Raw genomic sequence first — 21488 nt, forward strand, 5'->3', positions numbered from 1 at the left:
GTGCCCAGCTGTGTATGGGGTAGAGATTACAGCTTATTAAAGGACCTAGTTCAGGCCTGAGCTGCCTTCATACCAACCCTTCCCTTCTATCCTAAGCTTTTCCATAAATATAAAAAATTCTCCTTTGATTGCAGTAAATTGACCTAATCTTTAGTCATGCCTTTTTACCGATAATATTGTTAATAAAATAGCCCAGATTAAGATTACCAAGGTAAACTGAAGTTATTTTATGGAAGCTGGAGATGAAAATAATTTCAATAGTTTAAAAACTATTCTGATTGTATGGATTTACATAAAGGTGTTTCTCTCTAAAAATGCTAGCTGGTTTCAAGGATCCTGACTAAGAATTCTATTTCTAAACAATCTGTTTTTTAAATTCTTATTCTAAATGCCTAATCTTGTATCTTCAAAAAAGCCACTCTATCATAAATATTTAATATTAAACATTACATCCATCAGATGGATTTGAAACTAAAACCATAAATCTGTAAGTTTAACTTGTTTTAAAGTCAAATAAGTACATTTGTTAGGGTAGTTTTAAAAAATAATACAACAGCATTAGTAACTATCTTTATTCTAAAATTGATAAAAGCATTTAACATATACTTTATAAACAAATTAAATGCTATGCATTTTGCTTAAGAAGTGACTTAAAGTTTTTCAAGCATTATATAATTCAATTTGTGCAGAAAGTAAATTTCCAAATAAAGCTTTGGTTAGTAGAACTGATTACATACTGTCAAATCCATTTTCCAAAGTTGTTCAAAGAAAAAAGCTTCATCCACTAACACAAGTATTTCTTGTACAAAGTTTTTCACTGTTTAGTAAGAGGGATGAATATTACAATAATTGCTTTTGATTTCCATGTCTGGACCAGCCTTTTTTCTTCTCATTTATGTGCTCAGAATACCATCACTTTTGAAAGCATAAATTATGCAGAAAATCACCTTTTTACTTGATTCTTAGGAAGGTAATCTATTTAAAAAATAGATTAGACCCGTAAGACTGTTAGCTTCCATATCTACCAAGATGCTTTCGAAGTTTCAAGCACTAATATATCCCACTGGGGGTAAATCACTTCTAATTTCCCTTAGGAGGGTAATATCTACTAGCACTAGGGCTCAGAATCAAGTTTATATAATATCTAAAAAAAACTAAATATGCCCCAAACTTAATATTTTTACAGTTTCTACAATGTATGGATTACCTTTATTCATATGAAAGTAATAAAAATGCTGCCTAACTTAAATAATATATCAGTTTAACCAAATTAACAATCACAAAACTGCAGACATTTTTCTATTAAAATTTTCCAGTCCACTGAGCAATATTTACTCAAAAATATGATTATGAACTTAAATATATGCTCTTTTAAATTTACTGTTTATGCTGAACTGTACATTGGTGCTTTTATGATTTTTGAAAATTATACTTACATAACTATATAATTCCAAAATGTAAAAATAAACCATCACTAAAATTCACTGGAGACTAACATTCTTTCATGGAAACAACTTATAAACATTTTAAAGTTCTACCTTTAATTATTTCAATTGGGCTTTTTAAAATAGATAAACTTCTCATTTCAATTATTGTGTAATACTTCAAAACTAGTTTAAACAAAGATAAACCCAAGAAGAACTAGTAAAAGCATTCCTTACTTTACATATGATGCCCCAAGTGCCACATACATAGTAATGTATCACAGAAAAGAATATATATAGTTTAGCAGATTATAGAGCAATCCTAAAAGTTTATACAAAGCTAAAACTGCCTCCCTTCTATTCCACTCATTTTCTTTTAATTTGATCTTGGCTCTATTTATTATCTTTCTATAATAACCACTGTGTGACATTTATCAGTTTTTTTAAGTGTTCCAATTAATTGTATATACTTCTTTAAACAGCTTTGTAACATTTTAGAACATTCAACCAAACTTTTTCATTAGATACAATATATCCTACATTTTTCTCACAAAATGCTCACTTTCCTGAGCTATATTAAACACCTTATAACAGGTGTATGTATAACTGAAGACCCTACATAAAATGTCAAGTTTACATTTTTAAAAAATGCATAGAGAACATAACATTTTGGAAAACCTATTAGTACTCACTTATTAGATATTACAATATATATGTTTTGTTTCCTTCAGACTGTAAAATGTTTAATCTTTATTACTGGTTATTACTTTCAGATCTGAATCACTTTTTTAATTTTCTGAGATTTAACTGCTATTAGGCTAAAGAAATAGATGAAGTTTTCTGACCAAAACTGGTCCGTGAGTCTTCCAAAAAACAATCCTTATATACTCAATGAAGATATCAAATTTCTGTGCCACAAAATAGTAGAATTATATCAGACCTACGGGAAATAAACTTTTATTATAATACAATATGCTTAAAATTAAGGTGCTATTATTCATCATGCCCTGTGTCATCTTGTCTTTACCAAGTGGGCATCATGTCTGGAAACCACACTCTACCAAGATGCTTAGACACTTCCCAGTGAATCTGCTCCAAACTATACTTTTGGTCAGGAATTAATACTTCTTCCATAATGGATAACTGAGACAGGCGGCCACCACACATCTTCACAAACTCAACAAAGGCACTGCATGAGACTTCGCATTCCCCTAGTCCAATAGCCGACAGATTTTTGCAACGTTCTGCAATGCGAATTAACTCTTCATCAAGTGGCCGTAATCCATTAGCACACACTACTAGCTCAACTAGTCTAGGGCATGTCATTCCCACACGGCCAAGCACATCTTTGCTTACTGATCTCCCAAAGTAAAGATGGGTGGCAGGTATTTCATACCGAAAGAACGGATCAAATTCCTCTTCATATAAAAAAAAATACATTACTAAGTTCACTTTGGGTGAATGTCTGATGAAAGCATCCCAGCTGCTCTTCTGAATAGCATGGAAGTGTGTCTGTCCAGGATTCTCACTGACCACGTCAATGCGCAAATGTTCTAATCGAACGTGTTTTTCAGAAGATAGAGCAAGCAGCAACTCATCGCTTAGCAAGTGGTAATTCAGGGCCAGTTCACGTAAGCCATGACACCGATCCGCCACACAAAGGACACCTTGGAAGAAAGAAGACCCAATTATTTATAAAGTTTTCTACAAGTCCACCATCTCCAAGAATTTGATCAAGTACATGGCCTACAATAAAATTTTACCACGCTTCACTTACCACAGAGCTATACAATTTAAAATCTAGTTGTACTGACTAAACCAGCAGGAAGTCACACACATTTAAAAATCTATTACCAATTCTGTCCATAAGAAAATGAGACCAATTCTAAATCTGATACCTTAAAAGAAATGAAGCTCACTTACGAACTCAGAAAAATCATAAATTATTCACTATAATTTAAAAATATACCATGACTAAATAAGACTTATCCCAGTAATGCAGTGTCATATTTTTTTAAAAACTGATGACTAACACTAAGTTTATAGGTTAAGCAAGAAAAATCACATGATCATTGTGACAGAGGCTAAAAGACATTTTTTTGAAATTCAAAATCTAATCTTAATGAAAAAAATAAGGTAAAACCAGATAAAATGTGATTTATGTAACTAAATAAGACATTTGAAAAATTAAAAAAAAAAAGATTTCCATCAAATGAGCAAAGAGTTTAACTGCTAATAATAATGTAACAAGCCTGTCAAATTTCTAAGAAAAAAATACCGAGATATCAACTAGATAGATGAATCAAAAGATAACTGCTCAATTCACATTAATGGAAATATACATTATGAGTTTTAAAGCTCTAACATTCTCAGAAAGCAATTCCTTATATGGTTCCTTATACTTCGGGCACTATGCTTCAAAACTGCCCAAAACCCCTAGCGCAGGAGCAGGTTTTACCAAAGGTCAGTATCTGATCTCCAAAGTGGTCTAGTGTAAGAACTCTGCCCCAAACAGACACACCCTGATACTACTTGATAAATGACCCACTCAAACTATTTCTTTTCTGTGTTTAGAAACAAGGATAGGAACAACAAAACAGACATCATATTATCCACTATTTATTGTACAAGTATGATATGTTAGGTTCTAGATATGTTATCCCACAAATACTCAAAAAAAATCTAGAAAAATAAGTGTCTTTTCTAGTTTGAAGTTGAGTCAGCTAGCTAAAGATAGCAAAGCTGGAATTCAAACACAGACTGAGTGACTCTTAAGTGCATGTGTTCACCTACTGCCTAAGAAGTAACAAGACAGAGGTCACCAATAAGCCAAAGCTTTATACAGCTGTGGGAGGAGAATATATGCAACAGAATCAATGATGTGATAAACTGAATCACCAGTTTAAGACAGTCACCAGAAGAGGGAGTAAAAGACATCTGTGCTTCACTATTCAGCCACTGCAAAATTTCTGTTCTCCACAAGGTATGGATATACTTTGAAATAAACCCTGATCACCCAAGGTAACCTGGACACATCTCTGTTCTTCGCAATCTCATAAAGACTGATATAAAAAAATAAACACATGGGAAATGGCAACCAAAGATGCAAATAAAAGAAACTTTGAGGTATCATTTAATAACTACTAAAACAGCTGTGGCAGGCATAATTCTAAAAGTTGTCCTCAAGATTCCACGCCCTAACCTCCAGAACCTGTGAATGTGATAAGATGATCACTCCCATGAGTTTTGTTATGCTATAGACAGCACAGTTAGCTTTAAAGTATGATTAGCCAGGCGATCCTAATCTAATCACATGAGCCCTATAAACACAGTTTTCTCTGGCTGGTTGCAGAAGAGGAAGTCAGATTCAGAGCTTCTCTAGCGAGAAGCCTGCTGAGCCATGCCTCTAGCTCTGACCTAAAGAACTAGGATGCTAATAAATGGGTGATGGTTAAAGCTGCTAAATTTGTAGCTGTTGGTTATGCAGCAGTAGAAAACACAGTTACAAGTGCTTAAATACTTAACACGAAATAGTGACAAAGATAAAACTGGTAAACTATTACAACTCAATAATACAAAGACAAGTAACCTAATTAAAACATAGGCAAAGAATCTGAATAGACATCTCTCCAAGGAAGATATACCAGTGATCAATAAGCACATGAAAAGACATTTGAGTCTTCAAGAACATACAAATCAAAACCACAACAAGATACCAGTTTACATTCACTGGGATGGCTATAATCAAAAAGACAAATAAGTGTTGATGAGGACGTGAAAAAGTTGGAGCCCTCGAACACTGCTAGTGGAAATGTAAAATGATGCAGCTGCTTTGGAAAACAGTCTAGCAGTTCCTCAAATGGTTAAACAGAGTTACTATATGATTCAGCAATTCTAATCCTTGTTATACACCCAAGAGAAATTAAAGTGTCCACACAAAAACTTGCATATAAATTTTCAAAGCATTATTCATAATCGTCAAAAGGTAGAAAGAAACAACCCAAATATTCATCAACTGATCAACAGAAAAATGTGGTATTATCCATAAATGGAATATTATTTGGCAATAAGAAGAAAAGAAATACTGATACATGCTACAACATGGATGAACCTTGAAAACATCACACTAAGTGAAAGAAGCCAGTCACAAAGGACCACATTCCATTTACATGAAATGTCCAAAATAGGTACATCTACAGAGACAGTAGATTAGTGATTGCGTAGGGCTGGTTGGAATGAGGGTTTTGGGGGGTGACAGCTAAGAGGTACATGGGACCTTTTGGGGATAGTAAAAGTGTTCTGAAATTCACTGTAGTGATGGATGCACTACTCTGTCAATACACTAAAAGTCAATACACTGTAAACTGTATGATATATGAATTATATCTCAGTAAAGCTGTTACAAAACTGGTACAGAAATCCATTGGTGGTGGTGTATAAACTCATACAACTCATGTTGGAAAAAAACACAGCAAGAAGCATTAAAAAAATCTAAACCCTTTGACCTAGCTCTTCCACTTCTTAATAATTTGTCCAAAAGAAGAAATTAACAGAAGCAAACTATATGCTAAAGTAGTTCATTTTTTAAATCACAGCAAATAGTAGAAACAAGTTAAGTGTTCAACTGTAAAAAAACTATGAGGCAAATGTTGGCCTATCAACAAGACAGAAAACTAAGTAGCTAAATGTCGTTAGTTCAGCTGATAATTAATGAGTGTCTTGTATGTTAACAACTGGTGCTAGGATGGTAAAGAGTCAACAGAAACAAGACATCCTTATCCTAACAGAAGCCAGAAGATAATTAAACAAGAATGCTCTGGGAGTCACAGCAAGGAAATCAGGGAAGAATTTCCAGAACTAACACAGACCTACAGAATTTAGAAGGATCAAGCTAGGGCAAAAGGTGAGTAGAGAAGGAAAGAGAATAGTATTTCTGTGCGAATACTCAGACATGGATGAAAACACAAGCACTGTAAGAAATGAAGGGAGCTCAACATATAGTATGTAAGTAAGAGAATATCTTAAAGGCCGAAATCCAATAGACAGGCAAGAACCAGATCATATGGGACCTTGTCAGCCTCAGTAAGGAGTCTGGATCTTACCTAAAGCATAGTGAGAAGTTTTGAAGGGAATTGGAGGGAAAAAAATCAGATTTATATGTTAGAAAGATTACTCTGGCTATACCATGGAAATCAAATTAGAGAAGAGCAAGGCTGCAAGTTAGGAAATCAGTTAAGAGGGTACTCACAAAGATTACAGGGCTAGATTAGAGTGGACATGAAGAAAGGTAGAGTGTATTAGTTTCAGCTGCTTAACAGAATACCACAGACTGGGTGGCTTAAACCATAAACATTTATTTCTCACAGTTCTGGAGGCTGGAAGTCCAAGTTCGGGTGCCAGCAAGGTTGGGTTCTGGTGAGAGCCAGAACTCTTTCTGGCTTCTTGCTGTGTCTTCACATGGCAGAAAGAGAGATCAGATCATCTTTCCTATCCCTTCTTAGAAGGGCACTAATCCCATTTATGAGGATTTCTCCCTTATGACCTAAACACCTCCCAACCCACTTTCAAACACTGGGGAGTAGGGCTTCAACATGTGAACTGGGGCAGTGGGTGAGGGGTGGAGGAGAACACCACCAACATTCAGTAAATAGCACAGAGATTCAAAGCATGTATCAGTGATGGAGTCACTAGACCTCAGTGACTAAAGGGATGTAGAAAGTAAGGGTAGAAGAAATCAAGGATATCTGTTCGGTCCCTGACAACCAAACAAGCAGTACCATTCACTGAGACAGTAAAAAGGGAGAGGCAAGAGATTTCAATAAGGGGAAAAGGAAGTTCATTATCTGACGTACCAGTGAGACATTCTAGAGGCACTAGGCCATCAGCAGCTCAACACATAGATCTGGAGTTCCAGAAACACTAAAAGTAGGAGGTGTTAACATATAGAACATAACTGAAGCCATTGATGAAGATGACACAGCCCAGAGTTTACAGAATAAAACAATAAAGGGCCCAGTACAGAACACAGTGAAACACCAAAATTTAAGGAATGAAAAGAGAAACTATCAGAGGAAACACAGTAGGAACAATCAGAGAGGAAGGAGGAAAATCAAGTCACTAGTGTCAAATGGTGCTTAGAGGTCCAGTAATAGACAATTATAAGGACTATATGAAATGGGAAAAATGTTTTGATAAAAATTGAACTGAGGGCTTCCCTGGTGGTGCAGTGGGGGAGAATCCGCCTGCCAATGCAGGGGACACGGGTTCGAGCCCTGGTCTGGGAGGATCCCACATGCTGCGGAGCAACTAAGCCCGTGCGCCACAACTACTGAGCCTGCGCTGTAGAGTCCGTGAGCTGCAGCTGCTGAGGTCACACGCCTAGAGCCCGTGCTCCGCAACAGGAGAAGCCACCGCAGTAAGAGGCCCGCGCACCGCAACGGAGAGTGGACCCCGTTCGCCGCAACTGGAGAAAGCCCGCGCACAGCAACGAAGACCCAACACAGCCAAAAATAAATAAATAAAGTAAATAAGTTAAAAAAAAAAAAAAATTGAACTGAAAAACTGTTCAGTGAAGAAAAAGGCATAGAAAATTGCCCTTAATTACAACTTAGAGAAAGAAACTAAATATACAAAATATGGATGGAAAAAAAAATACACAAGTGTTAAATTTTAAATTAAATCCTGTGTTTATACTCTTAAATTAAAAAGTATTAAAAAAAAAAAAAAAAGTATTACAAGTGCTCTTTCTCTTCCCTTCCCAACAACTAATCCAAACGCCATTAAAGCTCAGTAAGACCAAGCAAGCTTATACTATATTATGAGCATTGATATGTATATTTAATAAAAATAAATGAGCATGAGATGTACCAGGATAAAGAGAATAATGAGCTCAGTTTCACAGAGGAACCAGAGACCCAAAGGTTCTCATACAGTGTGGTAAGTGCTACAAGCTATGTTGAGAATGCTATGGAAACAGCAAGTGGGGCTTCTAAACCAGATGGGAGGAGGAAGAAACTGGAACAGCTGAACTAAATTTTGAAGGCTGGACTGGAGTTAGCCAGGTGAAGAAGTGAAAAAAAAATTTTTTTAGAGGCATTCTCCAAGGTACAGTGTATTGACCACACACACATACAAAGAACTGTTGTTACACAGGGCTCATATTAAAGCTACACGTGAGTAAAAAGCAAACAAGATTAAAGAGAGAGGTGGGGGTCAGGATACAAAGATTTTTGTATCTATGAAGCTATGAAGTATAGCCCATACTCTCATAGGAACCTATATACGGTAGACAGTAAAATGTGACCAAGGTCACATAAGGAGCTGCCAATGCCCAATCTTCTTAACTTCTATTTTATTTAGATTATCACCTTCAATGATAATCTAGAAGCGGCAGAAAAAGATAGGAAAACACTGCAACAGACTTCACCATTCCCATCACCAGACCCTCCGTGTGGGAGACATGGGAGGATAGAAAGTAATCTCCATCCAAGAGGGAATCATTTTCTTGGGGGAAGGCCAGGCTTTAGTTATGGCAACAAGGTGGGAGGTGTTCTGTAAAGAGATCAAAGCAGGTTTTCCAAAGTAACACAGCCAAAGGGTTGGGAGAGATGTCAACATTTGGAGGGCCAAGTCAGGAATGAAGCATCAGACTAACACAAAGTGTAGGTTTATAACTGCTTTATAATACAAACCATTTGGAATTTAAATGCTCTCAAAGTGAATAATCTAGTAATGCTTAGTCTATACAAGAAAAGCTGGAAAGAGCTTTAATAATGCTACTCCTCCATTTGATGCACTCTCAGCTCTAAAACTCAACTTAGGAAAAGGACTGTTTTGCAAAATGTAAGGCGATAACTTCAGCACAACTCCTCTCCCTCTACATAGTGAGACAAAAAGCAACTGTGAGATTTCTCTGACTCAAAACCTACTCTGTTAGCGCAACCACGATTAGAGAAAATTCTCCTTTACCTAAAGGGCCATCTCAGGCTGACCTCGCAGTGTCCTTTCCTTTTATTTTTTTAATTTATCCATTTTCTAGCACAGGTTGGACACACATTGCCAAATAAAAAGATTAGAAAATAAGTTGAAAGTAAGTGTCTAAGCTAGGAATGCTACAGAATTTATGCTATTGTATTATAACAATAAAAATATTTTTATGCAATAGAGAGGAAATAATCATATGAACTCACCTTCAAGGTTAATGATCGTAATTCTCCTTAATTTGATAAACACATCAATACATTTTACTAAAATATTATCTGGCAAAAGCCACACATACCTGCTGGAGAGACGTGAGGACAGCTGCTCATTTTTAGCAACTTGAGTGTATCACTGTTGTTGGCCACTAGTACTTTGAGGGATGGATCATCTACTGGGGTGTCATCTATCTTAAGGGAGGACAAGGATTTGGAGTTGACAAACACAACCGTCAGTGCAGAGATAAAGTGAGACTGAAAAACAAAAAAATTAAAACTGTTTCAATTTTTACAAATGAGAATTGAGGGGTTTTCATATAATACACACATAGTTCATCTGAACCCTAATATATTTCACGACTGTTTTGGGGTAGCAGCCCCTCGCTCTGTTGTGGGAATATGGTAAAAAAGAGAGGTGACTTCCCACCATCTTTGAGAACGACCTTTTTACGTGGGGGGAAAAAGATTTCAAACCTCAGGATGGGTGTCTCTGAATCACAACAGTCACTGCTAAGTAAAAAGAGGAACTCTGGAACCCAGAATGAGAATACCTCTCAGACACTTCACATCACCGTATCTGGAAACCCTACTCCAGTGTATTATAACACTGAACTGCATTCTTTTTTGGTGATAGTAATGACCACTAAAATAGTTAATAACTATTAGCAAAATCATCAAAAATTAAAACAATCAACTTAGAAGCTATGAAAGACTTATTTGGAATATGGAAGCTCATACAAAATTTGATTCTAAAATAATAAAAATCATAACTAAATAAAATTCCAAACTTAAAACTCCTTTAGGGACTTCCCTGGTGGTCCAGTGGCTAAGACCCTGTGCTCCCAATGCAGGGGGCCCAGGTTTGATCCCGGGTCAGGGAACTAGATCCCACATGCCGCAACTAAGAGTTTGCATGCCGCAACTAAAGATCCTGTGTGCCACAACTAAAGATCCTGTGTGCCACAGCTAAGGGCTGGAGCAGCCAAATAAATAAATAAATAAATAAATAAATTTTAAAACTCCTTTAAATATGCTAAATTATCTACAGTTATCTATATATATAATATTCTGTTGGACACAGAATCTGACCTAAAGAAACCATTGTAGGAAATAGGAATTAAAGCACAAAGTATGGGACTCTGGATCAGAGCTAATAAGCCATAACCAATGGACTCACTACAGCAGTGAAACAGATGAGGGCAGGCTAATAGCCAAGAAAGTACAATGAAACATTATCTTCTTGGTCACATTCCCTAAATTACTTTTTTCCTACTGTGATTAAATAACTACTTAAATTTTGATTAAGTATCTGTTTAACAACTTAAATGTTAACATCTTTCTCCTAATATTTCCATATCAAATTCAACTACATCTGTATTAGTATATGCATGACTCCATCACTCCCTTCTTTTTCCCATTTCCCTCAGAGTTAGCGCTGGTCAAATACAGTTCTTTCACGTTCCCTTCAGTTCTCCCAGGATTTCCAAGATATAGCAACAGCCTATTTCAATATTCTACGAAAGCCATAATAGGAAAAGAAAGAAAAACAGCATGAACATCCTAGGCCCATTTAATAAGGAAGGAAGAGTCCCAGATGCACCCATAGTTCCCAAAACCAAAATGACTGCATGTAAGTATAATACTAGTATTAGATATGCGTAATGATCATCCTGAGTAATAAAAAAAGAAGGAAATTATGTTCAACATACCTTTTACTATGGTATCTTTTACATACTGTATGTGTACTTGTTTTTTAACTACAATATGTATACAGAAAAATCAATTCAAAATATTTCATTTCCCATATGAAGCTTGAACAAGGCACTACTATACCACAAAACTCAGTGCTTCTTAGAGGGCCATGAACCATCTTAATCAGAACGACCTGGACTGCTCTTAGAAAAAGGAAATTTTGAAGGATACCCAAAATTTAGAAGTTCCTCAGATGATTTTTATGCATATTAAGTTTGAGAACCACAGTGATTGAACTCCTATACTTAGAACCTTAAAATGTTGACATGAACAGACTCTTGCTGACTTCCCTTATGTTACACATTAGGAAAACAATTTATCTCAAATGTAGGAATTTAATGAACCTTTTAAAAAATCAATTAAGACTGAAATCAACTGGTGATACATTTGTTACTGATATTCCATTGAACAGCCTGGGTTATAATATAAATTCAATTTAGTAATACAGACGTACCTCGGAGATAGTGTAGGAATTGGTTCCAGACTACCACAATAAAGCGACTGTTAAAATAAAGCTAGTCACACAAGTTTTCTAGTTTCCCAGTTCATATAAAAGTAATGTTTACACTACACTGTAGTCTATTAAGTATGCAATAGCATTATATTTAAAAACACAATGTATATACATTAAAAAATACTTTATTGGGGCTTCCCTGGTGGCGCAGTGGTTGAGAGTCTGCCTGCCAAGGCAGGGGATACGGGTTCGAGCCCTGGTCTGGGAAGATCCCACATGCCGCGGAGCAACTAGGCCCGTGAGCCACAATTACTGAGCTTGCGCGTCTGGAGCCTGTGCTCCGCAACAAGAGAGGCCACGATAGTGAGAGGCCCGCGCACCGCGATGAAGAGTGGCCCCCACTTGCCACAACTAGAGAAAGCCCTCGCACAGAAACGAAGACCCAACACAGCCATAAATAAATAAATAAAGCATGACACAAATTAAAAAAAAAAATAGCAAGTTCTATTAAAAAAATACTTTATTGCTAAAATATGCTAATCATCACCTGAGGCTTCAGCAAGTTGTCATCTTTTTGCAATAGTAACGTCAAAGATCACTGATCATAGATCACCATAACAAGTAAAACAATAATGAAAAAGTCTGAAATACTGCAAGAATTACCAAAATGTGACACAGAGACATGAAGTGAGCAAATGCTGTTGGAAAAATGGTGCCAAGTGACTTGCCTGACTCGCCACAAACCTTCAATTTGTAAAAACTGCATTATTTGTGAAGTGCTGCAATAAAGTGAAGTGCAATAAAAGGAGGTATATTTCTTCCTGAATCATCCTAGTAAATTAAACAATTAGGTGTTTAAAGGGGTGTCTATATTTTAGTTTGTGGCGTATTCTGATAAAGTCGTACAGATTACTGCTGGATACTAACCTAACTGAACATGAGCTAACACACACAGGGATTTTATCAGTTGCCTTTCTAAAAATGCACACTTATTTTTCTATTTTAAGAGAACAGTTATTAGAGAAAGAGACTATCTCGAATTACATGCAGGATCATGTTAGAACATATATATGAATATAAAATTTATATAAATATAAATTTCACCAAAAAAGTTTTCTTTAAATAAAATCTGTAAATTAATCTAAGCTGTACTTATACTAACTCTGCTCAAGAACAAATCTTTACACACTTACCAGAAGATTTTCTAAGCGAGCTCTACCTGCTCTTAATACTGGCACTGTCTATTTTTCTTTGATTATAATCTCACCAATCTGCTCTGAAAGTCCAAAAGGCAGCATCTGTATGTCTCTTTTTTTCTAACACGCTTATTTCTCAGTTTTACTTAGTCTCTTTCAGTGCTTCCTATAGAATTCTCTGCAAATTCACTCACTCTTTAACATTACCCATAAAGAAACACAAAGTTTAAAAAAAAGGAAAAGTGCTCTAAAAAAAAAATCATAATACTTAACATTCTAAATAGTAACTGGTTTTCCATTCTACATACCACTTTTCTTACATTCTCATTATCAGTACAAGAAATGGGTAGGGTTTCACTGGATTTCTCAGTAAAAGCTAATAAAACAAAACCAGCAGATACCTTTGGTAAATCCATAAAGCTTGGCCGAGCAGTTGAAATAAGTCCAAGTGTTTTTAAAGAGCAATTCACAAGTTGTGATAATATATCACAAGCTGCTTCAGCTGATTCTTTGCTGCTGTCCACCTGGGAAAAGAAAACATCCTTTACACATGAATATGGTCGCATTTCTCCGTGCATATTTTAACTTTACAAAAGCAAGAAATACAGTTATTAGTTTATTGCATTATAATTTAAAGAATTAATATTTACCCTTTCAATCACCTACCCTCACATACAATGTCAACCTTCTCTGAATCTCCCTGAAAAATTGTAAGGGCAACTGTCAAGACTTAACTTTCACTATGATAAGGTATCTATTTAATGTTAAAAAGACTTGGCTTTTAAGTTGATTTATTCCAAACGGACTATATAACATAATGGAAATATGAACTTACAATCTTTGAAAAATAATTATATATTTGGCAGTGGATCAGATCATACATGTAAATACAGTGGCTATGGTACAGATGCTTCAAAACAAACTGAATGAGTATTTACTCAGAAGGTTCCAGTGAATCACAACCTGGGATTTACCATTAATGTTATTATTTGAAAGATGAATGTGAAGTAAAATGAGGGCCTCCAACTAGTCAAGCATGAAAATCTGCACCAAATGAGAAGTGGCTGCTCCCACGCGCTCTTCCGCACAGACGTTTCCTGGGGGAAGGGAAATGCGGCCAAAAAACTCCTTAAGGAATAAGAAGGAGCTCTTCTATCAAAAAGGAAGCTGTTCCCTGGGCTAAAAAGCATCTTAATTAAAAGTAATATTCCTTTAATTTCCAGATTGACGTACATTACCTTAACCCAAAAATGTCCTGAAGAGCTCGTTGTAAAACTGGTATACCAATTTACATTACACAGTTTCAGAACTATTTTCAATCCCACCCTTCGGCTAAGTTTCTCTACACCAGCGGTCCTTTTGAGAACTGCTGTGGTTCTGGACCAGCAGCGTCATCTGGGGGCTTGTTAGAAATGCACATTCTCACGCCCAATCCAGACTATCCGGATCAGTAACGGAGCACTGGAACCCAGCAATCTTTGTCTTAGTAAGCACTCCAGGCATTTCTGATGCACATAACATTTGAGAACCACTGTTCTACACTAGTAACTCTGACTATAAGACTCTGGCCTGGGCTTCCCTGGTGGTGCAGTGGCTGAGAATCCACCTGCCAATGCAGGGGACACGGGTTCGATCCCTGGTCCGGGAAGATCCCACATGCCGTGGAGCAACTAGGACCGTGCACCACAACTACTGAGCCTGTGCTCTAGAGCCCGTGAGCCACAACTGCTCAGCCCACGTGCCGCAGCTGCTGAAGCCCGGGCGCCTAGAGCCCGTGCTCCACAGCGAGAGAAGCCACCGCAACGAGAAGCCCGCGCACCGCAACGAAGAGTGGCCCCCACTCAACGCAACTAGAGAAAGCACCGCGCGCAGCAACAAAGACCCAACACAGCCAAAAATAAATAAATAAAATAAATACATTAAAAAAAAAAAAAAGGCTCTGGTCTATGGTCAGTGATGAATTAAACACAAATATTATCAGGAGAGCTCAGAAGAATCCTGGGATGTGGCTCTTTCTACAAATCAGAAATTTCCTCAGAAAAATAAACAATCCCTAATAAAAATGTTTAAACTTATAGGACAAATGGTTTTGTGAAGGTTACACATGTTGGATAAGCTGAATTGTGTCACAGGTTAACAATGACCCAGCCAATCCACTGGATGGAACTGGTCTTCAGACCTAGGAGATTAATGTATTATACCCATCTTTTTATAGGATTTACCATAAGAACACTTTTAGACAACTCAAAGATGACTGAAATCGAGGGGAAGGCTCTTCAGGTTTCCTCATGGGCAGGCGGAGAGGGACAACACATAAGGAGTTCCTGGATTTTTGTTTGTTCTATCCTCCCACTATTCCCCCACCCTTGCCCTCAGTTAGGGTTGCAACATAACATCCAGGACATCCAATTAAGTAAGTATTAAGTATGTCCCAAATAATGCAAGGGATACTTACACTAAAAATTATCCATTGATTATCTGAAATTCAAATTTAACTAGGCATCCCCTATTTTTATTTGCTAAATCTAGCAATCCTACACTTGGTGGCCTAAGTGCCTTTGTGCATTTTTCTGTAAAGACAGCCATAATACACCCAACCATTCCCAACACCAGGTCTCTCTCCTCTTGTGACACATATGGGAGAATAAACAGGTAATCCCCATCTTAAAAGGAATGACAGTCTTGGAAGCAGACAAGACTTTAGTTTTGGCAAGGATCTCTGGGTTAAGAACCATTGCTATATATGGGTTTAACGTGACCTGTTTAACAACAGCTGCATATGGCAAATCAGGTATTCATGTGTTACTTTTCAACAATAATTATCAGGTGTATTAAGGATTTAGTGAACATACCCACATTTCATTATTCAACCCCAAAACAAAACGCTACAAGCCTCTGTACTCATACAAACCACTATGATTCCTTAAACTATTCTGGACATCTCAAAAAGCCACCCCTCTTCATTTATCTCATCACTGCCTGATTTCTAGTATGTCCCTGCCGGCAATGAAAAGAAACAAACAGTTCTCTCTGGCATTCTTCCATGTACCTTTTTCTATTTCTGTCTAAAATATATTCATCCAAACCTTTTACATAGAGTTTCTGTATCTCTTTTTTCTTTAAAGACTCCATATCACAAAGCCATCAATAAGCAAAACTCAGTCCTATTAGATAAAAATAACAATTAAGTTTTAGTGAAAATTTCCACATCTTTTATTTATTTTACTGTATTATTTCTTTTGGTTCAAATTTGTTCACAATAATTCAATGTGGCAGCTTTGGTATATGATTATGTTTATTTAATGGCTGCTTCCACTCTTTTAAGAAATTAGTAAAATTTATAATAAAATGGAATAATTTAGCTCAATATAGTTATTTGTGATAGCCTCTAAGGTACACGATTACTCTAAATCTTTCAGCACTTTCCCTAAAAAGGCAATAGTTTAAAGACATGAGAAGATGTATTGGTTTAGGACACAAAAGCCACTAAATATGCTTTATTTTTAAAAGAAGGATTTAAAATATTACCTTGAAGCTGACATATTGTAGATGGTTTGAATGTCTTTTAATAATCTGTTTGATCAGCTCTGGATGTGTTGCTTTCAAATAAGATGTAGCTGGCTGATTCAGTTCAAATTCAAAACATCTCCACAAGTCAGGCATGTGAAATACCTGGTTCCAGTTGCGGCAAACTTGTGAAGCATGAGCCCGGTCAAGAAGAGGCAAATACTTAAACACTTGGAGAATAATGTCCTGAAGGAGATTACCCCAATCACAAGTCTGAGAATGCTCATTTGTAGTCCTCAGTTTCTTGGATTTCTCTGCAGTACCTTCTTCTGATGAATTATGGTCACTATCTCTTCCTCCTCCTCGTTTCATCCTATTCAGAAAAAATGCATCATTTTTTTTATACTTAAGTTTTCAATAGAAATAAATCCAAAATTCATTCTTCTGTCACTGAGATGTGTATACATGTGCTTACAAATACCAACAGAAACATGCAGGAAGAACTGGATCAGTAATTCAACGAGAAGAATATCAAAACAAAATATAATGAAAAACACCAGCAGAGACCAACTGTCGTTTTACAAACTTATGTCTTTGGCAGGTACTTTTAAACATTTGCACTGTACTACCTGGGGGGAGAAGTTGATCATAATTTTGAAGCGAAACCAAGAATTTATATTTCAAAAGTTGCAGTCAACTAGAAGGAATATAAAAGAGAACCTACAGTGACACTTTCTCAAGATTTCTTAAAAGTCATCTAAGGATACCTACTATATTTGAATTCCGGAATTCATGGCAGAGTCCCAGGAACCTCCAGAGAAGACCTGAGTTAAGTAATCAACAGATCTCGCCACACTGGGTAGCCTGTGATATGTGTTACTGCCAGACCCAATCTCTGCTTAAAATGAGCAAACTCATCCCCACTGTGCATATTTGGTCTGGAATGTGGCTGCTTCTTCCAACACATCACTGGCTGTTGCAATGTTTTATCCAAGTTGTATTTTTGAATGAGAGTTAAGTGTTTATTCTGTTTGTACGACCTTCATTCCATTTGATTTTTTGAAAGTAGTTTTGTTGTTGTTGTTGTGTAAAATAGTACGGTCAAAGAGAATGGGTTCCAGAATCAAGCTCCCTGGTTTAATTCCTGGCTCTGCCTCTCACCAGTTATGTGGCCTTGAACAAATTACTTGACTTTCCTGTGCTTCAGTTTGTGAAATGGGAATAACAGAAATACACAGGGTTCTTGTTAGGAATTAAACAGTTATTAGGGTTTTTGAAAGGAGATATCGATGATTGCTGAACTCAGGTATAGGAAAGCAGTCTAGTATTAAGGACATTAAAGTGCAACACAAGTAGAAACAGAGGTTACCAACCAGAAGACAAAGAATGATCCTAGATTTGTTTTAAAATGAAGTGTGTATGAGAGAGAGAGTATGAGAACGCAAGCTTATGAGAAACATATATTGTATGTTTGAGAAACATACATTGGAAGTAGATTACCACAATATAGTAACTATAATAGTGAGATTATATAATATTGTAATAGTGGGACAATAATAGTGGTGGGATTACAGGTGATTTTTTTTTTTTGCCAGTATGCTTCCCTATATTTTACACGTTTCTTTTAATGTCAATGAATTACACTGTAATCAGATAAAAGGTCTCATTTTGATTTATTTGTTAAAATAAATATTGCAGGCTCTAACTAAATGGGGGTAACTGCAGACCACTCACTGGTATCCCTATTTAGTTTAGAGCCTGCAATACTTTTGTCTCTAGAGAGCAGTTCTGGCAGGGTATGGTTTGGATTTAGAGTCACAACTTTTTCACAAAGGATGGCTTGTAGCTCCAGCTCCCTTCTTCTGGCACATCAGCATGTAAGAATTCTGACTCCTGTGTGGGACAAATGTACACAAGCATGGCTCTTAACCAAATATGTCTCTGCAGACTCTCTCTCTAGTAGCTAGCTAAAATTGTGAAGGAGGATTAGGGGCTGGAGGAACATGGCAGAGGACCCTGGCTTTCATGCCATGAAAATCAGCCCAGGAAGTCTTAGTACATGTGCAGTAAACCGCCTATTCCTTGTTACTTCTACTTCCAACTCTAAGTTAAGTAAATTAAATGATGTATATAATATTGTGCAGGGGGAGAGGAAGGGAGAAAACAGAATGACAGAGGTGAAAGCAAGAGGGTAGTTTTATAAAAGACTAAAACTTACATCTGAATCTAAGAATACATTTTTAAAATGTGTTTAGAGAAAAGGCAGTATAATCTACAATGTCATCTTCAATATTAAAAAAAAGTCTCTCCTAGGAATAATTCTCACTAGAGGTTGAGATAACACTGTCATTATGACCCATTTTTCTGCTTTAACTTACCCTGAAGGCTTACTTTAATTTTAGCATATAAAATCTGGGTCAAAGAACAGAGTTTGCTACTCAGGGCTTATAATTTCTCTGCTGACTACCTAAAACTACTCAGAATTCTGAGTAGAATCTCTGAGATACAGAGATTCAAAAAATAATGAAGTTATCTTTATAATTTCTACTCCTTATTATAGAATGTTGATCTATTTCTGGAGAAAAGTCTTCTAAAACCAGAACTATTCAACTTAAAGACAGAATGATTCATTTTACTTTAAAGTATATGGACATATAAACAAAAATAAAATGACAGCCTTTTTTACACAATTATCTTTGCCGATCCTAACAAATACCTTCTTTTGTCTGTTGCAGCCTTGTTTTAAATAAAGTATATTTCAATACCTTTCCAAGTTGAGGGGAGAAAAAAGTTGACATATTAAAAAGAAGTATGCAACACTGAGGAAAAGTATCTCTTGGTCTAGATATATAAGACTATATGATCACCAAAGTATATTTTAAGTACTTACTCGTCTATGACTAGCTGAACTAGTCCGTAAACTGTCATATATGACTGTAATATGTCAGAATTACAGCATATTAAGCAATAGAAAAAAATGTAAGACCAAATGCCAATATGAATGTCTCTGTATTTCCTCATTTATGCATAAAAATGTGAGCTCATAGTGGGCACCTAAGAAAAAATTTTAATGTCTAATTTTTTTCCACCATGATCTCATTTATTCATGCAAAAATTTACATTGCTTTCAAAAGTATTTTATTAAATCTATTTACACATGAAGCTCTGCTATACAGAAAGTTAAACAATTGAGAGCATCCACCAGTCTGCAAAGAATTTACTTCAATGGATTACTTATCTCTTACTTTTAGTCAAAGTGAAAATACCTCTCACACTTGAACGGGAGTGCAGAGGAGAAACTGGATGATCAACATCTTAGATTTTGCAGGGCACCCGAACTAGGCCTCTTCATGACTCGGGCAGTTCAGTTTAAACTGTAACCTTCCAAGGCCCCAAATAATCAATGCAACTTAGGCCACTAAAAGCATCTGGTGAAGGACTTATACTGCTACGAAGCTTCAAAAAGCAAACTAATGAGGAAAGACTCCAGCCTCGTTGAGCAGCACAGGGAGTTGTGCAATTTACTCTTCACATTTCCATACACTCTGAAAGGACCAGTCCACTTGCCCATCAGATGAAGAGCAGCAGAAGAAAAACACTTAGCCGTATGCCCCTCGTTGTATTATTTTTAGTACATTGCGCTGGTAGTAATTTTAAAAGCCCATTTGTAGTTGGCTCTAAAAAGCCTGTTTGGGGCAACACATCTCCTTTCCATTTATGTTCTTCTTTGACTAATATCACAATTAATATGCATTCTTTGGCTGGAACACAAGACTAAAACAGCGCAAAGAGCTTAACTCAGGACCAGATGGTATCAGAGAGTGTGGTGGAGAGAATCTGCTCAGCGATCATCTGTAGATACTACAAGTTGATGGCGTTTTTATAAAGATCTCAGGAGTAGAGGAAGACGACTCTAATTAAAAGACCTGGGCCGTTCGATTGGACATCATCAGCAACAAAATAGCTCACCTCTTAGCTTGGAGATACAGGCCAATCACCTAACAGGCTGTTTTCCTGATCCCTGTCCGCAACCCCCCCTGAAAGGGGTGCTCTCGCTCAAAGCAGGCGCGAAGCTGCTCATCACAAGTTGACCAACTTTTCCACGTGGCTACGCGCGGCCCGGGCGTCCTCTCCTCCCGCGCCACTTCCACGGATTGGCTTTCCCTGACATTTCTGCTGCGCCCTACCCCGGGCAGTCTGTTTTGACATCTTAATGCCTCTCATTTCTCAAGCTGCAAGCACGGCCGTAGCCGACACCGGGAGGAGCCCGGCAGAGCGCAAGCTCAACGGTGTCGGTCACCAGCCCCCGCCGAGGGTTAACAAAGCCGGCGACAGGCTCGGCGGTGTCGCGGGGAGGCTGCAGGCCGCCGCCGCGAACGCACCACACCTTGTTGACATGTTTTGAAGCAGGCTCGGCGGGGAAATGCCCCGGAGCAGGGTCCGCGGTCCGGGCGCCGCGCCGCGCCCCGCGCTCCCGAGGAGCGGCGCGCGCGCACCCGGGGCCCCGCGCCCCCCGGCCCGCCCCGCCGCCCGCCCACGTCGGCGACCCTCCCCGGCCCCGCCTACGCCCCGGGGGTCGGGCCCTCCGCCGTTACCTGCTGCCGGGGGCGGCTTCCCCCACACTCCACCCCGGGCACCGGGGGCGGCTTGGCTCGCGGCTCTCACATGAGGCCCCGCGCCTTGCGCTCCCGCCGCCGCGGCCCCCCGCGCTCCACCCGCATCCGAGGCGCTGGTCCCGGGGCGGGCGCCAACGCGGCTCCGCCTTTGCGGCTCTGGCTGCCCAGGGAGAAGCCGCCCTTCTCAGTCCCGCGCCGTCCGCGTCCTTCTCCCAGGTTCTCTCGTCGCCGCTCGAGAGACGCCCTCAGCGAGCCGCAGCCACCGTGTAGATCCCCTGCGCCGCGGGCCAGACACTGAGTCCAAAATGGCGGCCGGGCTCGCGGCCGCGCGCTTCCCCCGGCGC

The 21488-nt window shown here is 38.1% G+C and overlaps 1 protein-coding gene across 2 annotated transcripts; it reads right to left on the bottom strand.

The window, feature by feature from the left end:
* Positions 1–557: 557 nt before the first annotated feature.
* On the bottom strand, positions 558–21386 carry FBXL3 (F-box and leucine rich repeat protein 3). 2 transcript variants are annotated; one of them, XM_082365987.1, is made up of 5 exons: positions 21124–21386; positions 16550–16901; positions 13423–13545; positions 9703–9874; positions 558–3091 (listed from the first exon to the last, which is right to left on the bottom strand). In XM_082365987.1, the coding sequence occupies exons 2-5, from the start codon at positions 16898–16900 to the stop codon at positions 2448–2450; spliced, it is 1290 nt and encodes a 429-aa protein (XP_082222113.1). In that variant the 5' UTR covers position 16901; positions 21124–21386; the 3' UTR covers positions 558–2447. The 2 variants fall into 2 exon arrangements, with proteins under 2 accessions (XP_082222113.1, XP_082222112.1); XM_082365986.1 differs by lacking the exon at positions 21124–21386 and adding an exon at positions 19795–21011.
* Positions 21387–21488: the final 102 nt, after the last annotated feature.

Source organism: Balaenoptera borealis, assembly GCF_965194805.1.
Source record: "Balaenoptera borealis genome assembly, chromosome: 18".
Lineage (NCBI taxonomy): Eukaryota > Metazoa > Chordata > Mammalia > Artiodactyla > Balaenopteridae > Balaenoptera > Balaenoptera borealis.